This window comes from Triturus cristatus, chromosome 3_1, assembly GCF_964204655.1.
Source record: "Triturus cristatus chromosome 3_1, aTriCri1.1, whole genome shotgun sequence".
NCBI classification, from domain to species: Eukaryota; Metazoa; Chordata; class Amphibia; order Caudata; family Salamandridae; genus Triturus; species Triturus cristatus.
In genome coordinates this window covers 1,052,201,755-1,052,225,635 of record NC_140583.1, presented here as the reverse complement: position 1 = coordinate 1,052,225,635, position 23,881 = coordinate 1,052,201,755, and the positions used below count along the sequence as shown (strand labels likewise).

At 42.8% G+C, this 23,881-nt stretch overlaps 1 protein-coding gene across 1 annotated transcript in view; it reads left to right on the top strand.

Annotated features, from left to right (window-relative positions):
- Positions 1-23,288, top strand: part of POU2AF2 (POU class 2 homeobox associating factor 2) — a 304,443-nt gene extending 281,155 nt beyond the window's left edge. The window contains exons 4-5 of the mRNA XM_085646444.1: positions 16,068-16,366; positions 21,914-23,288. Coding sequence (XP_085502570.1) covers positions 16,068-16,366; positions 21,914-22,321 — 707 coding nt within the window. The 3' untranslated portion in view covers positions 22,322-23,288. The remainder of the gene's footprint in view (positions 1-16,067; positions 16,367-21,913) is intronic.
- The last annotated feature ends 593 nt before the right edge of the window (positions 23,289-23,881 follow it).

Below are 23,881 nucleotides of genomic sequence, written 5' to 3'. Positions count from 1 at the left end.
TATCTCTGTGCTGAAAATCGTAACGATGAGTGAAATGCAAGGCAATTGTACATATGTGAAAGGACATTGTGCAATTGAAATGTGTAAACCTAAATAATGTTGTACCGTTTCCCCACACTCTTTTTCCTATTGATGTGCAGTGCAGTGCAGTTCACACTGTATAAATACCCATGCGTACCTTCTATTGATAGACCAAGGAAAGTTTGTCATACACCACCTCAGATGCTGTGCATTGATTTTCAAGATTTTTTTCATGCAAAATGGATGGAATTGGGGATAAGTGATAAATAAATCCATTAACCCCGCGTTTGAAATCACCCCACCAACCAAGGCTGCTAAAAGTAATCAGCGGATGTTTCTTTTAACATTTAGTCAATTAGGTGTTTACCATTTGCTTAAACTGTCAATGTTTCATGGTACACTGCCTAAAAGAATCGTGGTCTATCTAGGTTTTAAAAATTATTTTACTTTATTGGCTTTGCAATCACTCATTTTTAATGAGTTACCATCTGAGTTTTTTTCTATCCCCTCTCTAAAACACACTGTAATAATTTCTGCTTTCTAACTAACCAATGGATACCAATGTTTTAGGCGATAGCAGACTGGTAGCAGTAGCAAATATGTAAATCATGTTTTATACTTTAGAAAAGGACTGTCCAGCATAGATTCAGGATGGCCTTGTCCATGCCAGATTTTTGGGGGCATATTTACAAGCCCCTTGTGCCTCTTTTACACCGCCGTTGCGTCACTTTTGTGACGCAGCGGCAGCGGCATCGGCGCAAAACCTGTGCCATGCTGCGGGGTATTTACAACGTGACGCATCTGGGAGATGCGTCACGTTGTAAAGTCCTGCACCAGAAGTAGGTGTTCCAGAGCAGGGGAGGCATTTCGGCGCAGGAACGCCTCCTAAAAGTGGCTGAGTGAAATCTACAAGATTTCACTTGGTCACTTTTAAGCCCATGCTGCGTCAAAACCCTGTGCCTGCTTGAAGCAGGCATACGGATTGATGCAGCATTTCAAAGATAGGGCACCCCAGAGCCTTGCTGGAGCTGCGTCGCGCTTGCGACGCAACTCCAGCAATGCGCCGCCATTATGGCACAGATGCGTCACGCATCTGTCCGTTTTTGCCCCATGGTGTGCCGCATTGTAAATGTAGCGCATCCATGGTGGCGGAGCCGTAACGCACAATAACTGGCGCATCCCTGCTGATATGCAGGGATGCGCCAGTGATTGTAAATCTGCCCCTCGGTATATTCGGATAAGACACATGCATTTAATTACAACTAATTTAAATAGTCCGTTGACAGCCTTAAAAACCGAAATGGACCCTGCCACCCTGGAATTTATTAGATGCCATTTCTCAGATCTGTAAGTGTTACTACGGACTGCCAACTCGACATCGGTGCCGTTGTCTGACCTTACTGAAGTGTTCAAAAAAGTGATGGAGAGAATGCTTGAATTAATGTCAGCCTCTGGTAATTACTCAGGGCCTTGTCCCAGTCCATCGTTATTTTGCACAACATACATCCTCAGTTTGGACCCAGGCATATGTAAATCAGTCTTGACCCTGGTCCAGTAGGATCTGTCCAGCTCAAACTGCCAGGCTACATCCTCCCTGGACCGGAACACAAGCAACTCAAGACCAATATTGCCCTTATTAGCCCTCATCAGGCATGCATAGCTTTTTTATGAACGTCAGTTTATGAATGTCCCAAAAACTGTAGAAAGGTTGAGGCTAAAGTCTTTGTTTTCTTTATGAAAGCACCAATTTGGACCTTCCATGCAGAGGGCATGGACCCTGGTGTACCTCCAGCTGTGTACCTTTGGGTGTTATCTAACACACCGTAGCAATTCACTAGCTTTCTGCTGAGCCACAGAACATGCCTGCATTTTCCATCAGAAGTTCCTTCTTGATAACTCTGAATGTGACACAACCAGTAGTACAATGTTTGCCCTTAGAATATGTGTTGATTCCTTCTTTTTATTGCGATGCTCAGTCTTTACTTCTCTCTGTCCTGATGATGACCCCAGGATTTTTGAGTGGGTCTAAGCTCCTTTGTTAAAAGACCTTTTTGGACTATATAAAAACGTTCAGCGGGCATTGGGCCAGCCCACTGTCTATCTTTGTTTGCCTTTCTTGTTTCTATAATGTGCTTGCTTCTTAATTGGTGACTCTCCTTCCTCTACTTGTGCTTGTCCCTCTGCTAGAGCAAAACTTCTTTATCATCTTTTTGACTGAATAAGTCCCCTCCCTTCACTGCTTATATTCAGGGATTCATTTCAGCACTCCACACACATGCATGTGGTTCTTTGATCTCTCCTTTCTGTGATGCTCCCCATACTTTCCATATTGGTCCTATCCTCTAGTTTGTCTGTCACACTCCCCCATCTGGTTTTATATGTTTTAAACCTCCCAACCCCAAGCTTCTAATGGATCTCCTGCTCCCGATTACTCCTTTGTGTGATTGCACCTCTCCTCATTGTGTCCCCCCACTGCCTGCCTTTCAGCATTCATTTGTACCTACCACCGCCCAATCCAGCATTACCCCATCTCTCTCCTTCTGCTCTCCCCCACCTCCCAGCCCCTCCTCATTGCATTTTTTAAACTTTTTTTGACTTTTTAGGAGGACCCAGGAGCTCCAAACTGCTGCCAGATTGCTCCTTTCTCAAAATGCCCTTTCATCGTACATCTGACCTATTTTTCTAAATTAACAGCTCTACGACTGATATCTGCGTTATTGGATTGGCATATGAAAAAATGAAATAATGACAGCAGTGCCATTTTTTTACCAATGCTACACAGCCTAGGCAAAACGCATTCTTTGCTGACGATGTGTAGAATGGCAAGAAAAACATTTTGCCAATGCTGAACAGCTTCAGGATTTCGAATTCAAAATTAAATTATCTTTATTGTTTGATTACTAAAAACCATAACAATTTTAAAAATGTGCAATTCATGTATACAAAAAACTAAATTTTAAAAGACACATATTGATACTGAAAGAGTGCAATGATCTTACTGAAAAATGGTTGATTAACTGCCGATGATGCTCGAAGCCTTAGATGTCAAAAGGGTCGTAGCGTCAGTTTTAAAATTTGTAAAGGGACAGCTAGACATATATCTTCAAAAAGTAATTTTGGTTTAAAAACTATTGGCAGTGCCAACACGTCCATATTAGGAGTCAAAAGGAGAGACCTGTTACTTTTGCAAAACTTTGTTTTCCTTATCCCTATTGTGCACATGAGTCGACTGCAGTCACAACAGCCATTAATCTCTCTGGTTGTTGTTTTTCTAAAAATTCTATATTTATATAAAACTCCCAAAAATATTTTTTCCTCTTTGACATTCGTGTACGAAGAAAATCTGCTGATTTAGTAAAATCTTATTTTCTAAACTGTTTACTATGCATGGCATAAAGAAACTCAAAGTGCATTTTTCCAAAAATCATTTTGAGTCTGTTATGTTTAGAAAAGCTTCCTAAGTCATCTTGCAGGGTGTACTAGCCCTTTACGAAAATACCAAAGAATAAATAAATGTTTGGACAGGAATGTCCCACTCATAGCATACAGTTATGCTTCCTTCTCCTGGGTCTTGACTCCAAGTATCTGGTATACTAATTTTCGATTTTGGCCCCTCCTCATGCTACTCTACTGTGTGCACAAAGCCCTAGGCATGTCCATTGGCTCGGGTGAGCTCCTGGACCTGTCCTGTAACCTGGATGGGCTCACCACGCATTGCCTCATTTAAATGACAGCAGGAGCAGCTCGTGTTGGGAAAAGAGGCGGGGCGGAGAGGGGGTCGGGAAGGGAGGGTGGGCGACCACGGTGACAAATGGCAATAAATTTAAAAGAACTTACCTGCACCCTCCATGATCGCGTCGCTTGGCACTTTTCTGCTGATCTCTTCTTTCCACTGCCAGGCCCAGCAGTCAATCCTGAAGCTGCTCTCATCATCAGAGCAGCTTCAGGATTGGCTTGATCACCGATGATTTGCACTCCAGTACAAACTGGGAGCTTGTGCCTGCTCTCTCCAACCCAAGCAAAGCAGCTGGGGTTGGAGAGAGTCTCACTGCACATACGGGTTTGGCCAGCCTGAGACGGCCAGGCAAACCCACATGCACAGTGAAGGCAGTGCCTAGCACTCCCCTCCCAGCCTGTCACCACCCTGGCCTCGCCCCCACGCCTCAGCACAAGGAAAAATAAAAACGATAATAAAACAGGTTTTAACCTCTTCGATGCCGATGACGGAACGGTTCCGTCATGCACGCCGGTTGGGCTGTGCTTATGACGGAACCGTTCCGTCATGGCCCCGCCCGCGCTCAAATCTTTCAGCACTGCGCGGGAATCCGCGCAGCGCTGAAGAGGTTAAACCCTTTTTATTATCGTTTTACTTTTCGCACTTTTAAAAGTGCTGGTGGGAGGGGTGACGCTCCTACGCCACAGCGGAGGAGCCATCGCTGAATGACAGACAATTGCAATCCCTGTCATGGGTTTATTAAGCAGAGTAGGGGTGGCAGCATATCGTGTTTTGTGAATCAGTAGCTGTGACTCAAATTTTGTATGTGTGTCTCCAGAATGGAAGACTTCTGGCCCACTCATGTAAAGCTCTCCTTCTGTGTGTTAACCCAGATCCATACACTAACATCTTGTGTGCATGTTATGCATGTGCATGTATGTGGCTTGTGTGATGAGTACAGTGTGTGAATGAGAGTCAGAGTAATGGAGGCCTGTGGATACTATTGGGAAAGCCAATGGCCTGCTTCTGTGTACAAGACAGAGGTGGTGTTTTCCAGGCAGTAGAAGTGTTTTGCTGACATTCCTGAAGCTAGAGTGAGGAAAGAAAGAAAATGAAGTGGGAAAAGAGGAGACAAGGCTCCTTTAGAAATTTGATGAAATCTTTTTACTGAGAGGATTTGTTGATTAGTCTTCCGTGGTGGATGATAGGGGAAAGGGTGCGACTGCAGTTTCTATTATTCTGGAAGGAGAGGCCTTAAGGTGATTCCAGCCTTTCAATTCTTTATTAATCATTGTTGATGTTGATGAACTAGGTGCAGAAAGATTAAACCTCTTTGTACCTCTGTGGGTACTCCTGGTGGGTGAATACCCTGCTGTGAGTGGCATCACTCTTTGCAAAGTCTCTGTCTAGAGAACAGACTAGGAGGATATATTATTTAAAAGATCCCACAGACCAGTTCTAAAAGTGCAGACAAGGAATCCACATCTTTTGTCTGGTTTGACTGTTTAAAAGTAGGAGGCTCAGACCCACTTATTGTTCCAGTTCTACATTTTCTTCAACAAAGGACTAGTACTCAGAGGACTACTGTGCAACTAGAGCTTATGTCTGCCTTACAGACAGCTTCTCAGAGGTGATGGAACATCACTTGGACTTTAGCCTTGCTGGAAGAGCTGAATCTCTGACTTGAAGCACCTTGAAGTTAATCTGCTGCTGACATAGGGATGGATCCTGCCAGCCCTGCAGAGGTGTGACTGACCTGAAGCAACACTCAACCACGGTGGGAGACCTATCTAGACTTGCAAAGGAGGGGCAAACCCGAGAGAGGGGTGAATTGGGGCAGTATACAAGTGCATTAATCTAAGCACTAGTACACGATATAGTTCTGTTTTATATGCAATTAACTGTTATGTTTTAAATGTTAAGATTAAAGTACGTTACTTTTAACAGAGTATAGCACTGAGTTGGATGATCCATTATTGCGCTGTTGAGTGATTGTTGAGCGCTGAGTTTGTGCATCCCTGAAGGTCATGATAGCTGCACGTAAGGAACAATGAAAAGCCATATTAAGTGAATACTGCAGCTTTATTGGTGTTTCATTATACATGACTAGCAGCCATAATGATTCCTTTCAGGAAATCTTTACGCGTGTTAGTAGATTAATGTCCAGAGGTGCATGATGCAAATATAAAATACCAGGGAAAGTGGAAGCTTGTCCAACTCTGCATGCATTTCTTAGTAAAGTCACGCCTCATCTGTCTCATCTTTATGAAACAAAACAACAAAACAGAGCATGTGCAAATTTGCTAAAGGGCCAGTACTAGGCATAGGCAGTGAGGTCCGCTGCCCAGGGTCCCACTCACAACCACAGGGCCTCGAACCAGAGCACTACCTTCAAAAACACTACAGTGCGATGAGACCCATAGTGCATCTGTGGTGCAGCACTGCGAGGCCTAGGGCCTTCCCTAGGAATCGCAGCCATGGGATGAAAGTGTTTCATTAATCTAATTGTGGCATCTGCTTATTAACAGCGATTAGATGGGTACTTGAAGTGCCTTTGGGTGTGAATTGAGCCCTGCCCTTGCATGAATGAGAAGCAGGGTGTTGGGACGGAAATGTCCTCTGTATGGTAATGGTTGTGTATCCCTGACCTAATTGCCCAACTGTGCTATAGTCTGGATCCCTAATGCGGATTCATGTTGTCCTAGGCAAACATGGATCATCATGCGTGTGCATCATGAATAGGCCTGTTACATGGACTGTGGTCTTGTTGGACCGGGAGGGGCCCCTAAAGTGCTACTGTCAGCCATGAAAGGTCACTGCCTTCACCAGGAGCTAAGCAGCACATGTGCAGTGGTAGCAGTATATCTTGCAGTGATCAGTAGCAGTGAATTGGTCCTTTTTAACCTGTGTCACTGGAACAAGGTCTACAAGCTCCCTCACCTTTATAAAAGTTCTCCTGCTATGTGCTTAACTCACCCTTGGCCTATATCAGTTAGATTTAAAGTGCTGCGCAGTGCAAAAGTGGTGACTCTGTGCTGGATGTATGAGTGCCTGGAAAGGGTACACCACAGGGATCGAGCAGTGCTGTGCAGTAAATGCGTGGTGAATGTGTGTACTGGGTATATATATACTGACAAGGAATTCATTACATGAGAGATATAGTACTGTGTGGCGCGTGCACAGTGAAAGCATGTGGTGTATGTGTTCCTGCGAAAAGTACAGTAAGTGAAATGTGAAGTGTTGTACAATGTGAATGTGTGTGCTATTTTTGTGTATGTTTGCAGGTAGCGCACCATGGCTCAACGCTGAAAGGCTACAGTACTGTGTAGTGCTAACAGAATGAATGTGTGTGCTAAATGTATGTGTTTCAGTGGTGGCACAATGCATGGAGGCAACAGCACTGAATGGTGTATGCGCTATGTCCATACACTGAGTGCAAGTGTGCCTACCATGGTACATTACATGGAGGAACCTTGGTTCCATTATAGGAACCAAGGCCTGTCTGTTGAAGACATGAGGAGTAGAGGAATCCCCCCAAAGAGATTTGTGTATTGCTTCATTCCTGTATGCTGGGTGGGATACAATGGAGAAGTGAGAGAGCGACTCCCACTCTACACCCCCAAAGATTGCTCTTTGACTCAGTGAGAGATCACAAGGAAGGTGCCTTGACACATCTCAGGAAGGAGAGGAGGCTGATAAGGGAATCATAAAAGGAGTGTTGGGAGGCCAGGAATAACCTTTTGATGCACATATCACTGTGTTTGACATCCAGGTGTGAACTCTAGTCACTCCCATGGCCTGTGCTGTAGGACTATCAGCTTTGGAGTCTCTTCTGCTGTGAGAGACAGCCTTTCAAGAGGAAGAGGAGAGAAGGGTGTACTTCAAAAGAAGCAGAACCCCAACATAAAACTTCAAAGACTCAGATGCTAAGTCACATCTGGTGTCTGGAAATGGAGTATAAGAAGAGGATTTTGAGATCAAAAATAGTTATCATCTACAAAGCAGCCTGACAAGCTGTGTGAGAAGGGGCAGCTCTGCAAGACTCCTGCCTGGGACCAGGACTGTGGGCAAAGGCCTGCTAGTCTTCCTGCTGGGTGAGGGAAGATCACCAAGGGAACCAAGATGACCTGCTCTGGAGCCTGCCTTCTTGCCAAGATCAGTGTGCCCTGTGAGGAAGAGAAGAGTGCTGGAAAGAGTGAGGTCCAGTGGGGAGCCCTGTCGAGAGCACTCAGTGTGAGGAAACGGCTGTGCACTGAATGGATCAGTGCCAGTGTTCAGGATTGGATCAGTGAACCCTGTATGTCAGAAGAGGGCTGCTTTGGATCAAATGCCAATGCGGACAGTGTTACACCCATACCACCTCATTGAGATGACCCCGTATGCCATAAGGGGAAACCATGGTTGTAATTGTGCCAAGACATCTGCTGGCCTTAGTGACAACCCTCTATGCCAGGAGGGACTGCTGTGGTATAGGTGTCTGTGCAGTGAAGACGATTGCTTTGCCAGCTGGTACCGCGGTAACCCACTACCAAGTACTGTCACGTTCTGTGACGAGCTTACTGATGTTATTAAATTTCAAGATTCAAAAAAGAAAGTTTCACTCTGTAGCGTTTTACCGTAGTATATTAGGTCATATCACAGCATTTAGATGTATTCAGTAAAAGTGAGAGCTTGTAAACATGAACTGAGAAAAATTATTGCCCCTGCCCTGATATTGGTATTAGTGACCTAAGAGCAGGCCACTGGAATTATGCAAAAGGAAAGGACCAAATTATGTGGCAGTTTACCAACTTAAGCAAGAAGAAAAGATGAATTATGTGGCATAATGGAGCATATTTTACATATTTTATTTTTAGTCATTTTTTTCATTGTTATTACTATCTGGGCAAAGGCTTCATCTGATTAGTACCAATATGATACCTAAATACAGCAATAAACAACAGAAAGAGGACCAGTGAACCTTTGAGATGCACTTTCTGATGTGCAACAACATGCGCTGCTGTGTTTTTAGAAACTTTCGAACCATTTGAGCTGTAAACAAAATGATGTAGTGAAAAAGAATATTATGTTAAAAGCTGTAGATTATGCAGCAGATGGATTATGTGGCAAATGCGGGAAATTCATAATTATGCGGAAAATGCAGCAACTGCAAAACCGTAAAATTCTGTGGCCCTGACCAAGGTACTTCAGGGTTCATGTGTACCCTATACGCGGGATAGATTATTTTAAACAGAGATCAAAGTTATAGTATATAAATAAACCACAATAGGTGTCTATACAATACACACTCTGAATGCACATATTTGAAAGTTCTCTGATGTGTGATAAAGAAACAAAATTCAAGTTGGTCAAGCATGAAAGAGGGGGCTGAACCAGTAAGAGTAGGTAATAGTTGGGCAAGAGATGAGGTGAAAAGTAGAGCATGAAGGGGAGATGTGGATGTAAGTAGGCAGAATCAGCAAAAAATATGAGTCTGTCAGCGATTAAGATGTTTTTGGACCAATGTGTGCTACTAAGTCCGTTGAACCTTCAGCCAAAGTTTTCAATTCACTATCTCTATATTTTCCTTGATAAAAATGTAAAAACAAAATGTTGTAGTTTTTTGAGATGCATGTATCATCCTTCACACAGGGTTTTGATCTTGAACCATCCTTAATGTGTCTGCTGAATGTCAATCCTGCTCTCTGTGTACTCTATTACACCTCTTGATCTTTCTATGAAATCTCACTCCCAGTAGGACCTTTTCTTGCACATGTCCTGACAGGAGATCTAGAGATCATAGATACTATATTTTTGGCCATTTTAATGATATCCATACTAGGTAAGTCGTATTTTGTGAAGCTGCTTCAACAATGCCAGAAAATTAATATTCAATTGATGTCACTTCCTGTGATGTCACGTCCTGTGAAGTTACGTCTTAGAGGGGCCTTGCATGTTCTTGTTCTGCTTAGGGCCCGACAAATGCTAGAACCAGTCCTGACTTTACTAAGGAATGTCTAGTTATAATCAGAATGCCTCGGGACCACAACTTCCAAAGGAAGGCCACTGGAGGCCACTGGAGGCCACTGCTGGGGTTTGGAGTAAGCTGGATAGGAAGGAACTCAAGTACAGCTCATTCCATATAAATGAGCTTCAATTGGGGGCATAAAATGATAAGGGGAGAAGGTAATATCAATAATTGGTACATGCTATCCATCCATCACTACCTCCCTACCTCCCAACCCCTGTAGAACCAAGCAAAGAATGGGGTAGTAGATGATTGGGTTGCTGCATACTTTTCTGACATCTAACGGTTGTTGGGATTCCTCACCAAGCCTAATGAATGTGATGGTGTCCCTTCAATCTTGAATCACCTCAGGTGCACTTCATAACTTCTGTAGTGTCTTTCTCGAACTTGCCATTTGCTTGATAGTGACATTTTGCTCAATGAACATTTTGTTAACATCTTGTAACTCCCTGTTCCCGCTAGGGAATCTGGGATGCTCCACCCCTCAACATTGTAAGTGGTGACTTTTCTGTACAGTGAGGGGGCTGAAAGCTGACTATGACAACCTAGGCCCAAGGCAGGTGCATCTCACTTCCTCAGCTCCCAAGGATAATTGCAGGGATAGTAGGAATTCAAGAGAATGTGGAGAGAAAGAGATGAGAGAGGGAGGAGACGATTAGACAGAGAGAGGGTTAGCAGACAGATGTAAAGAGGGAGAAAGAAGAGAATAAGGAAGAATGAGTGGTTTGAGCAATTTTGCCACAGCTGATTTTGGTTCACCAGACCAGCCAGCCTGCGACTGTGAGTACTTTGTTACATTTTATTTTCCTATTCTATCCCATTCAAGTATGTGGGAAGTCTTAGAGGATTTAGTCAAGTGAGTATTTAAGACTAAACACCCTAACTTACAGATTCCATCCTCTCGAATTCCTGATGGCTCTTGACAGGTCAATGGACCTTTGCCGCTGTGTTCTGAATTGGAGCTGAAACAGAATTTACAGGTCAAGTGTATCATCAACTGTCAAGTTCTTTATTTTCAGTCTATATTGAGAGGTATGCGTAATTTTCAAATGTTTAAATTTTCTTATAAAAGTTCAGGGTTCTCCAATTCTTTATGCATTAGTCAAATATCAATAAGGTTACAGAATTGATAAGAGAAAAATTAAGTTAGTGCAGATCATATTATAATGTAAATACAGTGTTCGCCATAAAGGAAAGAATCCCTATTCGAAGAAATGACGTGCAAATTATATCAGTCAGAACCCATGAAGAGCTCAAAAACAAAGGCAAGAGTGGGAATAGAATGACGCTAAAAATCAAAAATTTATAATTGCAGAATTTCCCCTAAGCAGAAAATGAAGCATTGAGCAAAAAAAGCCCTGGCAAAGCCAATTAGTCAAAGCAGTAAGCTTGGGCTGTAATAAATGCCAAGAGAACACAGCCTGTCCTTTCTGCTCTGATTCTCAGCTGATCTGCCCCCGCCAGCTGCGTCTTTGCTGTGCTAAAGGAATCTCTTCAGTCAAAATCTGTCCAAATCTAAAGCTCCTAAGCTGGGAACTTGTTGATAAACACAGTAACTTATAGTTGAAATAAAGCATATTCTCTTCTTGTCTTCATCCAGTGGAAATCTCAGCATTCTCCCATGTCATCCATCATGTGAGCTGGCTATCTCCTTTGTGGCAAAATGAATAAATCTTTCTCAGGGCACATCCTCTCCAAAGTTCGAATCATTTTTTTTAAATGACTTAATTTCCTAACATTTTGGTAAAACAACTGTTATTGTAACTGAAAACATAGTCTGTAACCTGCAAATAATCTTATTATTTCAGCAGGAAATCTTTAGAAACACAATATGGTAATGCATTTTGAAATACGCATGCTTTCTGTTCTCTATAGCAAATAAATGAAGCTTTAAGGCAGTCATGAATAAGGCTCTGTTTAAATAATAACATTCTACCACCAACAAATACGATATCATGAAGGTTTCAGGTTATATGCTCTATTTTATGTGAGGTGTCTTTTTTCAGAAACGAAAGGCCAATTCTACTATTATGCAAGCTGCATTTCTACAAAGCAATATTCTAGTTAGCTGTCACTGTTTTTTGCACTTTTAAATGTTGTGTTAATTTAATACAAACTACACATTAATGCTGTACAATAATAATTGTAAGTTAAGAAACACATTCTATAGTTAAGACAGAATCTAAATTAGTCACATTAACTATAAATTATATTTGTTCATCTTTTAGCATTCTAAAGAACAAGATTTATTAAAGGGAAAGTGTCTGGTTAAAGACCTTGAGTATCAAAGCCTCTTGTTTTCATGTTTTCAGCACCAGATGTCTGCGTGTCATTTTTTAAGCTCAAGGCAGATTGTCATTAGTAGTGATTATCAGGAAATTTTTATTTTCTCACAATCCTTTTCATATATATTTATGCAAGCTCATTTTCCCGCCATGTAATCTACTTGCAAATTATTTGTGATATTAATAATGCATTTTCAAATGGTTCTCTCATGTTATAATACAGGCACATTTTCCAACGTGTCATTTTCTGTGTGAAAACATTTCTGCAACAGTTTAAACACATTGTAAGGTACACTTCTAATATGGTTTGCAAGTCAAAAGTTTATTTTTTAAATCATTTCCCACAGTACATATATTTTCAATGATCTTAAATGACTAATTCATGTCATTAGAGGCAGCAGGATAGCAGAAAATTAAAAGCAGCGGCAGCTAAATTGCACAACATATTCTTGCACAAGTTTCTGCCCCCATGTAAACAAAAACACACTTGTATTTATTATAACATGTAAATATGTTCGCAAACTTTTCTTTGTTAACCAATTTTCTCACTGTCGTTTATTTTCTGCACATGAGGAACTTTGAGATCAGATGGAAACCTTGTTGCCTGCTTTTATAAAAAAAATAAGCATTGTGTAGGCAAACCAAGGGGAGTGAGAGGTTGCAGTACAAGAGTGAGAACAGACTATGTTTATCATCCTGCAAACATCAAATAAATAAGCAAATTAGCAGAACACACAACAAAGTGAATTAACATGACGTTGCAAAAGAACATTTTGTATTGTATATCGGATTTATTCTGGTGGTGCTATTTCTCCAAATTTACTTTAAGATGCGCCATTTGACACTCTTTTTTAAAAATATTTCTCAAGGGGAACTTCCCCACATTAGTCAGGCTCGCTCACGATGTAATACTGATCCCCAACTTTTACGTCCTGCCACTTTGAAATGACAGCAGCCGCTACCAACTTTAAATGTATTTTTCAAGCTTAAACATTTGTATTTTACTTACAAATATATAACTAGATCTGCATGTGTTTTTTTAAAATAAAAAAAAATAGCAGCAACATAGATGCTGACTCCATTGTGCAAGATTTCTTTTCTTATTAATCCTCCTATTTTCATTACATTTTCAGACATAGGGAAAATAAATACCTGTCAAACATAGATGTGCAGAGTTATGCTTATCTCTTAGATAACATCGCATGGCACCGAGCAGTCATGCTTATCCTTAGGGCCTACGTTTAAAGTGTTGGCACAACACCGCCCTTGCAACACACTGTGTGCACCACAAAAAGTTTCTGCACCGTATGTATAAAACACTGGTCTTTGTATTACACACACATTGAATTCAAACCGAGATACACATTTTATATACACTTTATAGTTCAATGCAATTGTCGAACTTTCCCATTAGCAGCAGAATGGCATGAACATACATGCCCTATTCAGAGGTATTCATCCAACATAACATTTCCCAACATCGCATACCCATGACATTTGCAATAGCCAAGCAATCACAGGTCTTTGACTATGCCTCATGGCCCAGCTCCTCAGTCACTCAACAACTAGCGATACACATTGCCCCTGCTGGTGCCATGTTGATTAGATTGACAAAACCACCTAAAACGGAAAGAGGCAGTTAATTAGTATCATCCATTTGGATTAGACCTCCAGGCACCCGGTGGCACCTGCACAAACGCAGGATCACTATTCTCCCCGTAGACAAAAGGTTGTGACCCAGTAATCTGGTGTGCTTCCAAGTCTGGAGAAGTGTCCCCCCTCAGATGGAGGTGCAAGCTGCCGTAGCTCCTGACAGCCAGCTGTAGGTACTGTAGGGGGCCTTTTATCAGAATTGCACAGATGTAGCTGTCCTACCAGCACCCAGATGTGAATTGGAGACAGGCCGACAGGCACACAGAGCCTCTAGCATCGAAATGCCTACTTCTCCAAAGTAACATTTTCACATGCCTAATGTTGGATCCACTCACACTACCAGAGAGGATTCGTCATTATGAAATTACTGATATCAAACACTACACTGCTACTATTCTGCACATAAGAAATACCCTTCGGGCCCCGTCATGATGTTCTCCACAACAAAGTACCCTGTGGCATGGGTCCAGGGAGTCAGAGCTTGCAACCTCAGATTGAGGCCGCGATATCAGACACTGTCCTCCTCCTGCTCTGGAGGTCAAAAACATTCTCAGCTTCCAGGTCAGGTCCCTCAATACCACTAGGACACCAGACGCTCTGGAGTCCAAACTAGAACAGGTCCCCTGGTTACAAGCAAGGGTACCTCACACTCTGCAAACTTACCCCACACCCCTCGACCTCCTCATGTCCCAGCACCTCAGGTGGGCTGCTGATCTTTACAAACACACTCCTCTGCACATTGTGATGATGGTGTACATCAGGAAAGTCCTTGTCTCAACCAATGATCACTTTCCCCTGATTCTGTAGCACCCGGCGCAGTCCTTATGATCTTGTGGAAATTGAGAGATACTTTGTATCACTGGGATCTCGTGGACAGGAGGCCAGCCAACCTCCCCTTGGAGAGTACTTAGGGACCCGGGCCACAACTGTTGGCACCTAGCTGCAGGCCAGCAACGTCCAGGCAAAATTCACTAAGTGATAGTCTCCTTCCTAGAGCACGACAAGCTTCTGGCCATCACAAGTCTGTGGATAATCCAGTTCCTTCCCTCCTGCCCTAATGATTCCTCTTGTCAATGTCCCAGCGTTGTATGGTTCCAAATCCAAAAGTGTACCTACTTTCAGACGCTATAACAGGGGGTAGTAATACCCCCTTTGGCATTTGAAGATATGACCACTTCGAAATTGTAATGTATTGTAAAGTGAAATGCACAGGTCATCTTTATATTTTTTCCTGTCTGCCATCCTACCCTAGGAGGTTCAATCACTATCGTTAGTGGGGCTGAGACCCTGCCCCTTGGAATGAAAGTGCCAATTCCACCCCCACCCAACCGTCCCAGAGTGGCTTCTCAGAGTCAGAGGTCCTCAGTTTCCCTTGAGATCCCTAGTTTATAGCATTTTATGAGGAATGCACAGATGTATCTGTCTCCCCAGCACCCAGATGTGAATTGGAGACAGGCTGATAGGCACAGAGTCAACAAAGTGACATTTCCACAAGTGTAATGTCGGATCCACTCGCACTACTGGAGAGGATTGGTCATTACAAACTCATCGATCTCAAACACTACACTGCTACTATTCTGCACGTAGGAAATATTGCTCAATAGCCTTCCCCTACATTCCCCCTTGCTAATCCAATGCGAGAAGCTATCCCCGCTGTACCAAACACACCATCCTGTGCCAGTCATGACCCTTGCATGGAAAGCATATGCGCACATGCCCCACCTCTTCACACCACCGCACCCTGTTCCCAGGGAATACTCGGATATAGCAAAAGACATGCAGAACCTTGCCTTGCCACGTAGCTTTTTAAATACCAAGCCGAGTAACAGAAACCAGCACACATAGGCCCCACCAGGACAAACCTGTGGCACCATCGATGAGCCACTTCCATGGATGGCACAACCAGTGCTGCAGGCCCACGGAGAAGCATTCGAGGCTCATGCCCCTTAGTATATGTCTTACCCTAGACAAGAGACTTACAGGTAACTAGAATCAGCCAATCATGTATACACCAATCACCAGTATGTATATGACAAGCAGACTGCTTTGGCACTGAATGGCTCTAAGTCCTAAGGCCTAGATCAGCAGAAAACAAAAAAGGAGAAAAACAAAAAGTCGAGGGAAAGCACCCTAGAAAGGGCCATTTCCAACACCTAACATCTCTTGTTAAAATTCCATGTATCAATTATATTTTGAAGTTTCAATACTATTGTACTGAGAAATTAGCAAAACTGTTGTTATAATATGTGCTTAATGCATCCCTGTATGTCAGACAGGATCTGGCAATTGATGCATTTTTGTTTCCAGGTCGAATTCCTCAACTTGCTGAGTCACGTTTTTTGCTTTGTCAATTCTGCTGTGTCACACAGATTGTTTCTATCCTCAGGTTCACCTGCTTTGTCAAGCTACTATGGTGTTCGAAGGCCGTACCTATGCGATTCAGACTACCATACAGGGAAACAGCTCTCAAATGATATCTACTCATCAGCACTGGGCACAAAGTCATTAACATGTGAGACGTCCTCGGTTCAAGGCTACCCACCCATGCTGGACCCGTATTTCACAGACTCCTTCGGAGACTACCGTAGCACATCCCTAACAGCTACCACTGGATCTGTCTTCAGCACAACAGCACTACCGCCAATCCTGCCACACTTCTCTGGAGATTCGCCACATTTCTTACTAGTAAGAATTTGCCTATAAGCATTGTAAAAATTGGATAGGTAGTTGAAATATTTTTTTCTCACCATTTTTTGTGATATTGAATATAAACATGGGAAGTAAAGTAAGTCATTTTCCATGTCTTGTATACTTACATATATGAAATAGATCATACAACATATGCGTTGGAAACAAAAACAGATGTGAATCGGTCCCAAATAATTGTTCTCCAGGGGGTAGATTCACAATACCTTTGGTGGATCTAAGTTCCACTCTGGTGCTCAAGAAGGTAAGTAAACCTGTAATTGGAAAACTAAAATCCTGATTTACAAATGTATGAGTTTGGATTTTTTTCTTACTCCAAATTTCCCATGCAAGTGAGTAAACCACACATTTTCAATATACATATACTTAAGAGTAGGCGTAGGAAAAGGAAAGTCGAGGGGTTTCAGCAGGTGGCCATAGTATGTAGTGCAATGCCTACTAAGTCATAACATTTTTGGTATTGACTGACAATTTGCATTACTATTGCTAGCCTGTTAAGTCAAGTCAGAGGTCCACTTAACCTACAAGGTACCTGTTGCCTTGTTGATTAAAACCAGATAAATGCAGCATGATTAAAAATAGTTCCTAGAAGCACATATACTGTTAATCCTACAAAAAAGAATGAGCAAGTGTTCTTTAAAAACGGGTTAAGGTATGGAGTACCCCATACTTCAAGGGATGTAGTAGAAAGTCTTCTCTACATTGACAGGTTGGGGGAAAGGGACAATTATTTATTGGGCAAATACACATCTCTGTCTCACTACTCCAGACCGCACGCTTTGTGAATAATCCATAGCAGCAAATATAGAGAAAAAGTATGCATGGGAATCTAAAATTTGAATAGATTTCCTTGTGCTCTCCTTGGGATTTTTGGAAAACCTCCTAGCAGTGGGAAGTCTAGGCAAATTGTATTAGGAAACACAAGTTCTGTAGACGTCCGGTTTTGTGTATTTTTCTCCTTGAATCAGGCACCACATGCTTGCCCCTAATCTGATATTTTCTTTGCGTTATGCATATATATATGAATACAGGATAATTTATTTTGTTACCAGCAAAGACGGCACTTAACAGGTTGGAAATTATTAATTTCACATTGAAATTGAAACTGAAACTGGTGAACTCACAACAAGGCCCTTTTCACGAGTAAGCACTGAGAGGGGCTGAGGAGAGGAGTCTCACTAGCATATCAAATTTAGGGGCAGATTTATGTTGCACTTCCGCCACTTTTGCGCCACCGTTGCGTCAATTTTGTGACGCAGCAGCGGCGCAAATCCTGCGCCATGGTGCGGGGTATTTACAACGTGACGCATCTGGGAGATGCGTCATGTTGTAAAGCCCTGCGCCACATGTAGGCGTTCCAGGGCAGGTGGGGGCGTTCCGGTGCAGGAACGCCTCCTAAAAGTGGCTGAGTGAAATCTACAAGATTTCACTCAGTCACTTTTAGGCCCATGCTGCGTCAAAACCCTGAGCCTGCTTGAAGCAGGCGTAAGGATTGACGCAGCATTGTGCAGATAGGGCCCTCCAGAGCATTGCTGGAGCTGCGTCGCGCTTGCGACGCAACTCCAGCAATGCGCCACTTTTACGGCACAGATGCGTGACGCATCTGTGCCGTATTTGCCCCATGGTGCGCTGCATTATAAATGCGGCGCATTCATGATGGCGGAGCTGGGGCGCAAAATAACTGGTGCATCCCTGCTGATATGCAGGGATGCGCCAGTTATTATAAATCTGCCCCGATATATTTAATTTTTTTAGTTTAAGGAATGCATTTTTTGGATCAATGACCACCAATGTATGACATTTTTAAACATTTTTTTGTGAGATTACATAGGACATGGTACGCCAGATGGTTTTAAAAACTCTGAGCCCTTACATCTGTTCGACTTTATGCGACATCTTTAGCACCAGAGTTTTGGCTGGGTTATGTCTCTCACATCTCGAGGAGTGGGACTATAACGCCTATTCTGCAAGTGACTAATTTAGAGACCCTTGAGATCAGTATTTACAGACCTAGCGCACTTCTTTTAGTTTTCAGTAAAATCCTTGAAAAATTGGTCTCTGATAAACTGTCTGACGTTTTGGAACACAGGAACATCTGGCCAGTGGCTTTTGCCCAAAGTGAGGCACTGAGTCCACCTCTGCTGATGCTAGATAATATCAGGAGTATTGTGGATTCATGGGCATGCACTCATTCAGTTCTCACATGCACGTGACACTGTGGATCATGGAATTATGTTTCAGCGCTCAGATGAGAAATGCCTAGCAGTCATGTTGTTTACCTGGTTTACTTCTGTCTTAATTAAACATTCTAATTCCCTTCTGCTAAATCACCTGATCCACAATCCGATTCTCAAGATGTAGCAAAGCCTGTTACACTGTTTTGACAGTTAATCCTATGGCAAGGAACCAGGCTGTACCAGAAGTCCTACTTTCCAAAAAGTGGCTGTGGCTCTCATAAACACACAGACAAGTTACAGGTGTACACTTTATATAAATCATTTTTTATTTGAAGTATTTGAATAGCACAACCATATTCTCGGATGACAATCGAGCACTTTTCACACGGGCAGTAGAAAAACTTTATCGTAAATGAGCTCAACCCTATTGGCAAAATGGATGCCAAGTTGGTTGGGTGGTTCTGGATGCAGGTGTGGCTCCTCCGCAATGGCGGAGGAGCGCCGCCCCACTGCCTGGCTCAGAGCCAGCAAATGTGAATTAAAAGGATGTTCTTACATCGATTTAATTTACATTTGTCGGCTCTTAGCCAGCGCTATTGGGAGGGGCGGGGCTGAAGTATGGGAGGGAGGAGGAGGAGTGCGATGTGCACTCCACTCCCTAAATGTGCATATGAGTTTTGCCCGGCTGTCTCAGGATGACCAAAACACACATGAGCACTTAGGTTTTCTCTGGCCCTGCAGTATTAAGCAGCCGGGCTGGAGAAACCACACAGACTCCCTGGTCTGAGCAGGGCATTGTTTCTGCCTGCTCAGACCAATCCCAGTGCAGCAGCACGGGGATTGGACAGGGAGTCTGTCCCAGGGCCTGCTGGGACCAGCAGACTGGAAGAGGAGATGCAACGCTAGAGCAGCCGGCGGCAAACGTAAAGTTTTAAAAATAATTCAATTCTCCCCCCTCCCCACAGGATGTCACCCGCCTTACCACCCTTTGTTTATGGCGGCCGCCGCTGTCTGATTGAGAGGGGAGCTAGCACCCTCATTCCTACACATTGTAATGATTTCAAGGAAAAGGAAAACCATGGGGCATATTATCAAAAACGAGCGATAAATATCGCTATACGCGTCTAGCGCATTTTTCATTATCGCCGTATATCGCCGGATCACATCGCCATGTTAGCGGCGTATTTGCAACGATTTGCTAACAGGCGATGTGAAATCCGGAGATATACGGCGATTGACATCAACATCGCATGGAAACCAGCGATGTTTGAACAGCGCTTAGGAAAATGTTGTTAATAGGGAGAAGTGGATGTAACTTTACAATCCACCTCCCATTATGTACATGGCGAAGTCGAGAATTTAGCAGACGTTCGTATTAGGTGATATCCGCGCTTAGCGTGGATTTTTACATCGCTAAGCTTTTTCGAGGATGGCTTGTAAATACAACGATGTGAGGTCGGCGATCATTTTCCTGTTGTTTCCTGAAGGTACGCCCACTTTGCATCTTATTAGCGATGTAAAGCGAGGCGTTACTAAAAAGGCAGCAAACATGCGCTAATTCATGTTTGCGCTGCCTTGTTAATAGGGCGATGGCATTATCTCCGCTTTAGCGGAGATAAAGCCCTTGATAATATGCCCCCCAATTACTAATGTACTACCTATTCACCGCTAACCTTAGCTTCCGGAGTAAGGTGCTAACCGCCACAAAGTGCTTCAATGCCTGGTCAGTGTTAGTAAGCACAATCTAAATATAATTTACAATTACAGTTACAGTTAGGTTATATCACAGTCCTCTGCCCATGACCTTCATTCACACAGCTGTGAAGCTCCATACTTCAACTAGCAAGAAATGATTGATCAGCGGCAATGAAAGCTGCCTTCTACTCATGCCAACATTCTTGCTAAACCTAGGAATAAACACGAAGGTCCAAAGAAGAAAAAACACTTCAGCAAATCTTACACTCCCTGATGCTTGCCATAAGAAGTGAAACATTCTGGACGGTAATCTTTACAATTTAAAGTGGATATTTAGATTGCAGCATTCAAGATATTTTAGAACAAATTTTGACAAATCTGCATTCAATGCCTCAGCAATAAAATTAGGGGCTTGCGATTGAAGGCAAAAAACAACAATTGTACTATGGAATACAAAGTCACTTTTTATTGTACATTGTGAAAATATACATTTTTATTCAACGGTTTGACAGAACTCCTATTTTACTATTGGTTTGATGGTGAATTTCCAGTATTCACGGAAGAAGACAAAAGACCTCATTCAAAGTTTGGCGGAGGAGTACTCCATCACAAATGTGACATATCCCATCTGCTTTATTACAAGTTCAATTCGAAATAATGTACTTATAATATGGTGGATGGGATAATTCGGGACATTTGTGATATAATAACCCGTTTGCCCATCTCTCTTTCAGTTCTACAGTAACTTGCTATATGAACCCATGTTTGTTTAATAGACTGTAGGGGATTCTGCATGAAAATGTGCTCTTTCTCGAGAATCTCTAATAGGCGTCCACTTTTCCAATAAAATTTCCCTGTAGTTCATTTTTCCTGGTTCTCATAATGCCCTTGTTTCCATTTTACTGTGGGGCCCTGAATACTCTCTCTTCCATTTACACCTTTGAGATGTGTATGGGCTGTATATCATTCAGGGTAAAAATGCATGTAAAGAAACCCTTTATAGTGAATAATTAGTCTTTCTTAGTGAAATTTCCCTGCACTTGATTTTTCCAGATTCACATAGATCCCTTGTTTCCATAATAAAGCCGGTTGGGGGGGGGGGTTTGGGGGAGGGGAGGGTCTTATTCCCTCAAATATGTATTTTTTTTCTACATCTTACTCATCCATCATCGTCTATAACCTGGTATCTCTACCCATACTTACCTCCTATTACCTCTTCCCCAGTCTATACCCTAGTTCGTTTGTCCCTACAATACCTTACTTCCCCAAACTCTTCCTAGCACTATCATATTGCTAAACACCATTGTAAACACCCATACCTACATCCACGCCTTATCTTTTCTCATCTAATGCTACCTTCAGTAAAGTAGCTAAAGACTTATCTGTACGCAAGTAACTCCACGCGTACTTATGCACTAATATCTCTTACATATCTATACATTAAAAAGTCTGCCTCCTACCTATACCTTTGTACCAGAGCTGTACAGAGTGAAATATTTCTGCTCTTGCCTATACCCAACTGACTATCTCTACTGTCATCAAATTCCTACTCTTTACAGTTAACATTCATCTATAAAAAGGGTGGACACATTTCCCATGTTGTAATTGATCACAGCTCCTCCCTCATGACTGACGTTTGCACTTACCTCAACAGAGAGATTCCTGGGAGCAGCCGGTTCCAGACAGCCTCAGCCAGCCAGATGTCTTGTGTCCAGATACCCTGCAAACGGTATCGTCGTCTACCTCCAACTGCCTCACACCTCATCATGATCCAGCAAGCGGTCCATCGTACAGGAGCTCAAGCCGGAGTTCTACCCTCCCTGGGACTCAGACGTACTCCCTGCATGCCCTCGAGGACGGACACTACCCTTCAAGCTTTTCCACGACACCGTCTTATTCATTCTCGCCATTTATGACTGTTCCGAATGAGTTAACGACCAAAATGTCCCATTTCTCATCCGAAGAGAACTCTGAGGCGAGCACACTGCATGACACCTCCTCCTGGCCAAAGGAAGATGGAAGTGTTGTTTGGGGATCTTATGAATTCAGGCGAAACTACTAAGTAATATTACTGGACTTTGTTTCGTTTTTGCAGGTTGCATTAATTAATAACAGCAGAGTAGTGTCAATTCCCTGTATTTTAATGGAGATTATTCATTTGTTTAAGTGATTGTTTGATTGTAGGTGTTGTAAGCCATATTTCTTCATTATATTTTTTTCTTTCTTGTCAGAGTGGACCTTAATTTTCAAGGATACTTTAACAAAAGTCTTCAAAATATTGTATTCATTTGTAGCACAGAAAATCAATCATAATAATTCTACATTAAGAATATTGCATATATCAAAATTCTGCAATCATTTGGTTGATATCTATTGAGCAGGACATTTTATCCTAAGGATATTTTTAAGGACCTCATTACGAAGCTGGCAGTCAGATAGCCGACAACTCATTGGTGGTGGTCCGACCATCGACAGCCCTTCGGTCCGTCCACCGCATCACGAAACTGGGGGTCAGACCCACAGCTCTCAGAAGCAACACTGTCGCCTCCGCCAGGATCATAGATCCCAACAGTGTAGCGGTCAGATGAGAATCCAGGAATGGAGGCAGTGGCAAGGCAGGTACCGCTGTCAGGATTACGATATACCTTTCCGACAGCCTTTTCATGGCGGGAACTCCGCCATCAAAAGGTTGTCAGAAAGGGATCAGGGGTCGCCAAACAGGGCCCCTACCTATACTGGGCCAATGAAAAGTGTCACTGGGGGCACATGTAGCACCCCCACTTACCTCCGTGCGCCATGTGCCATGCACGACATGGTGCATGGGAAGCGGTGCATTGACGTGCAGGATGTGCTGTACGGTGGCAGCCATTTTCCTTGGCCACAACATGCCCCCGCCGTGGTACTGATGACTTTATGACCAGTAGCCTGGGGGACTGCCACATGGTTGTCAGTGGTCTTCTGACCGCCGCAATAGCGGCCAGTGGTCCGACCTACTGGCTTCATAATGTGGCCTTAAGTGTTTATCTCTATTCTGCAAACGGTTTAACCTTAAAATCAGTTTACAAACTTTGGGGCATATGTACAAGCCCCTATTGAAGCAGCACACGTTAAAGTTACAAAATTGCATTTTAGGATTGTTTATGAGCAGGAAGGGACACCTTCCTACACATAACCAATCCTCCCCTGCACACAGACACCCTTGCACTCTGGTGCAAGGGTGCCTTTGTTGGCGCTAAGTTGTTAAACTTGGCGCCATCGCAGGGGGAAAAGCAAGGCTGCACCACATTCTTGTAAATATGGTGCAGCCTTGCGTTTCTGAAGTGGCGGAGTGTGTCGTAAAGCCCGGGAGGCTAACCACACACTCAGCCACTTCTTTGTACATCTTCTCCTTTGTTTTTGATTTAACAAAATGGTGCAAAAAAATAAATGAAAATGTACACATTTCGACACATAACGTACAATGACGCTGCTTCTCAGAGATGGAATTCCTTGTACAATTTAGAAAGAACATATATATATATATATACATATACTTATACATATACTTATACATATATATATATATATATATATATATATATATATATATATATATATTTATATATATTTATATATATATATA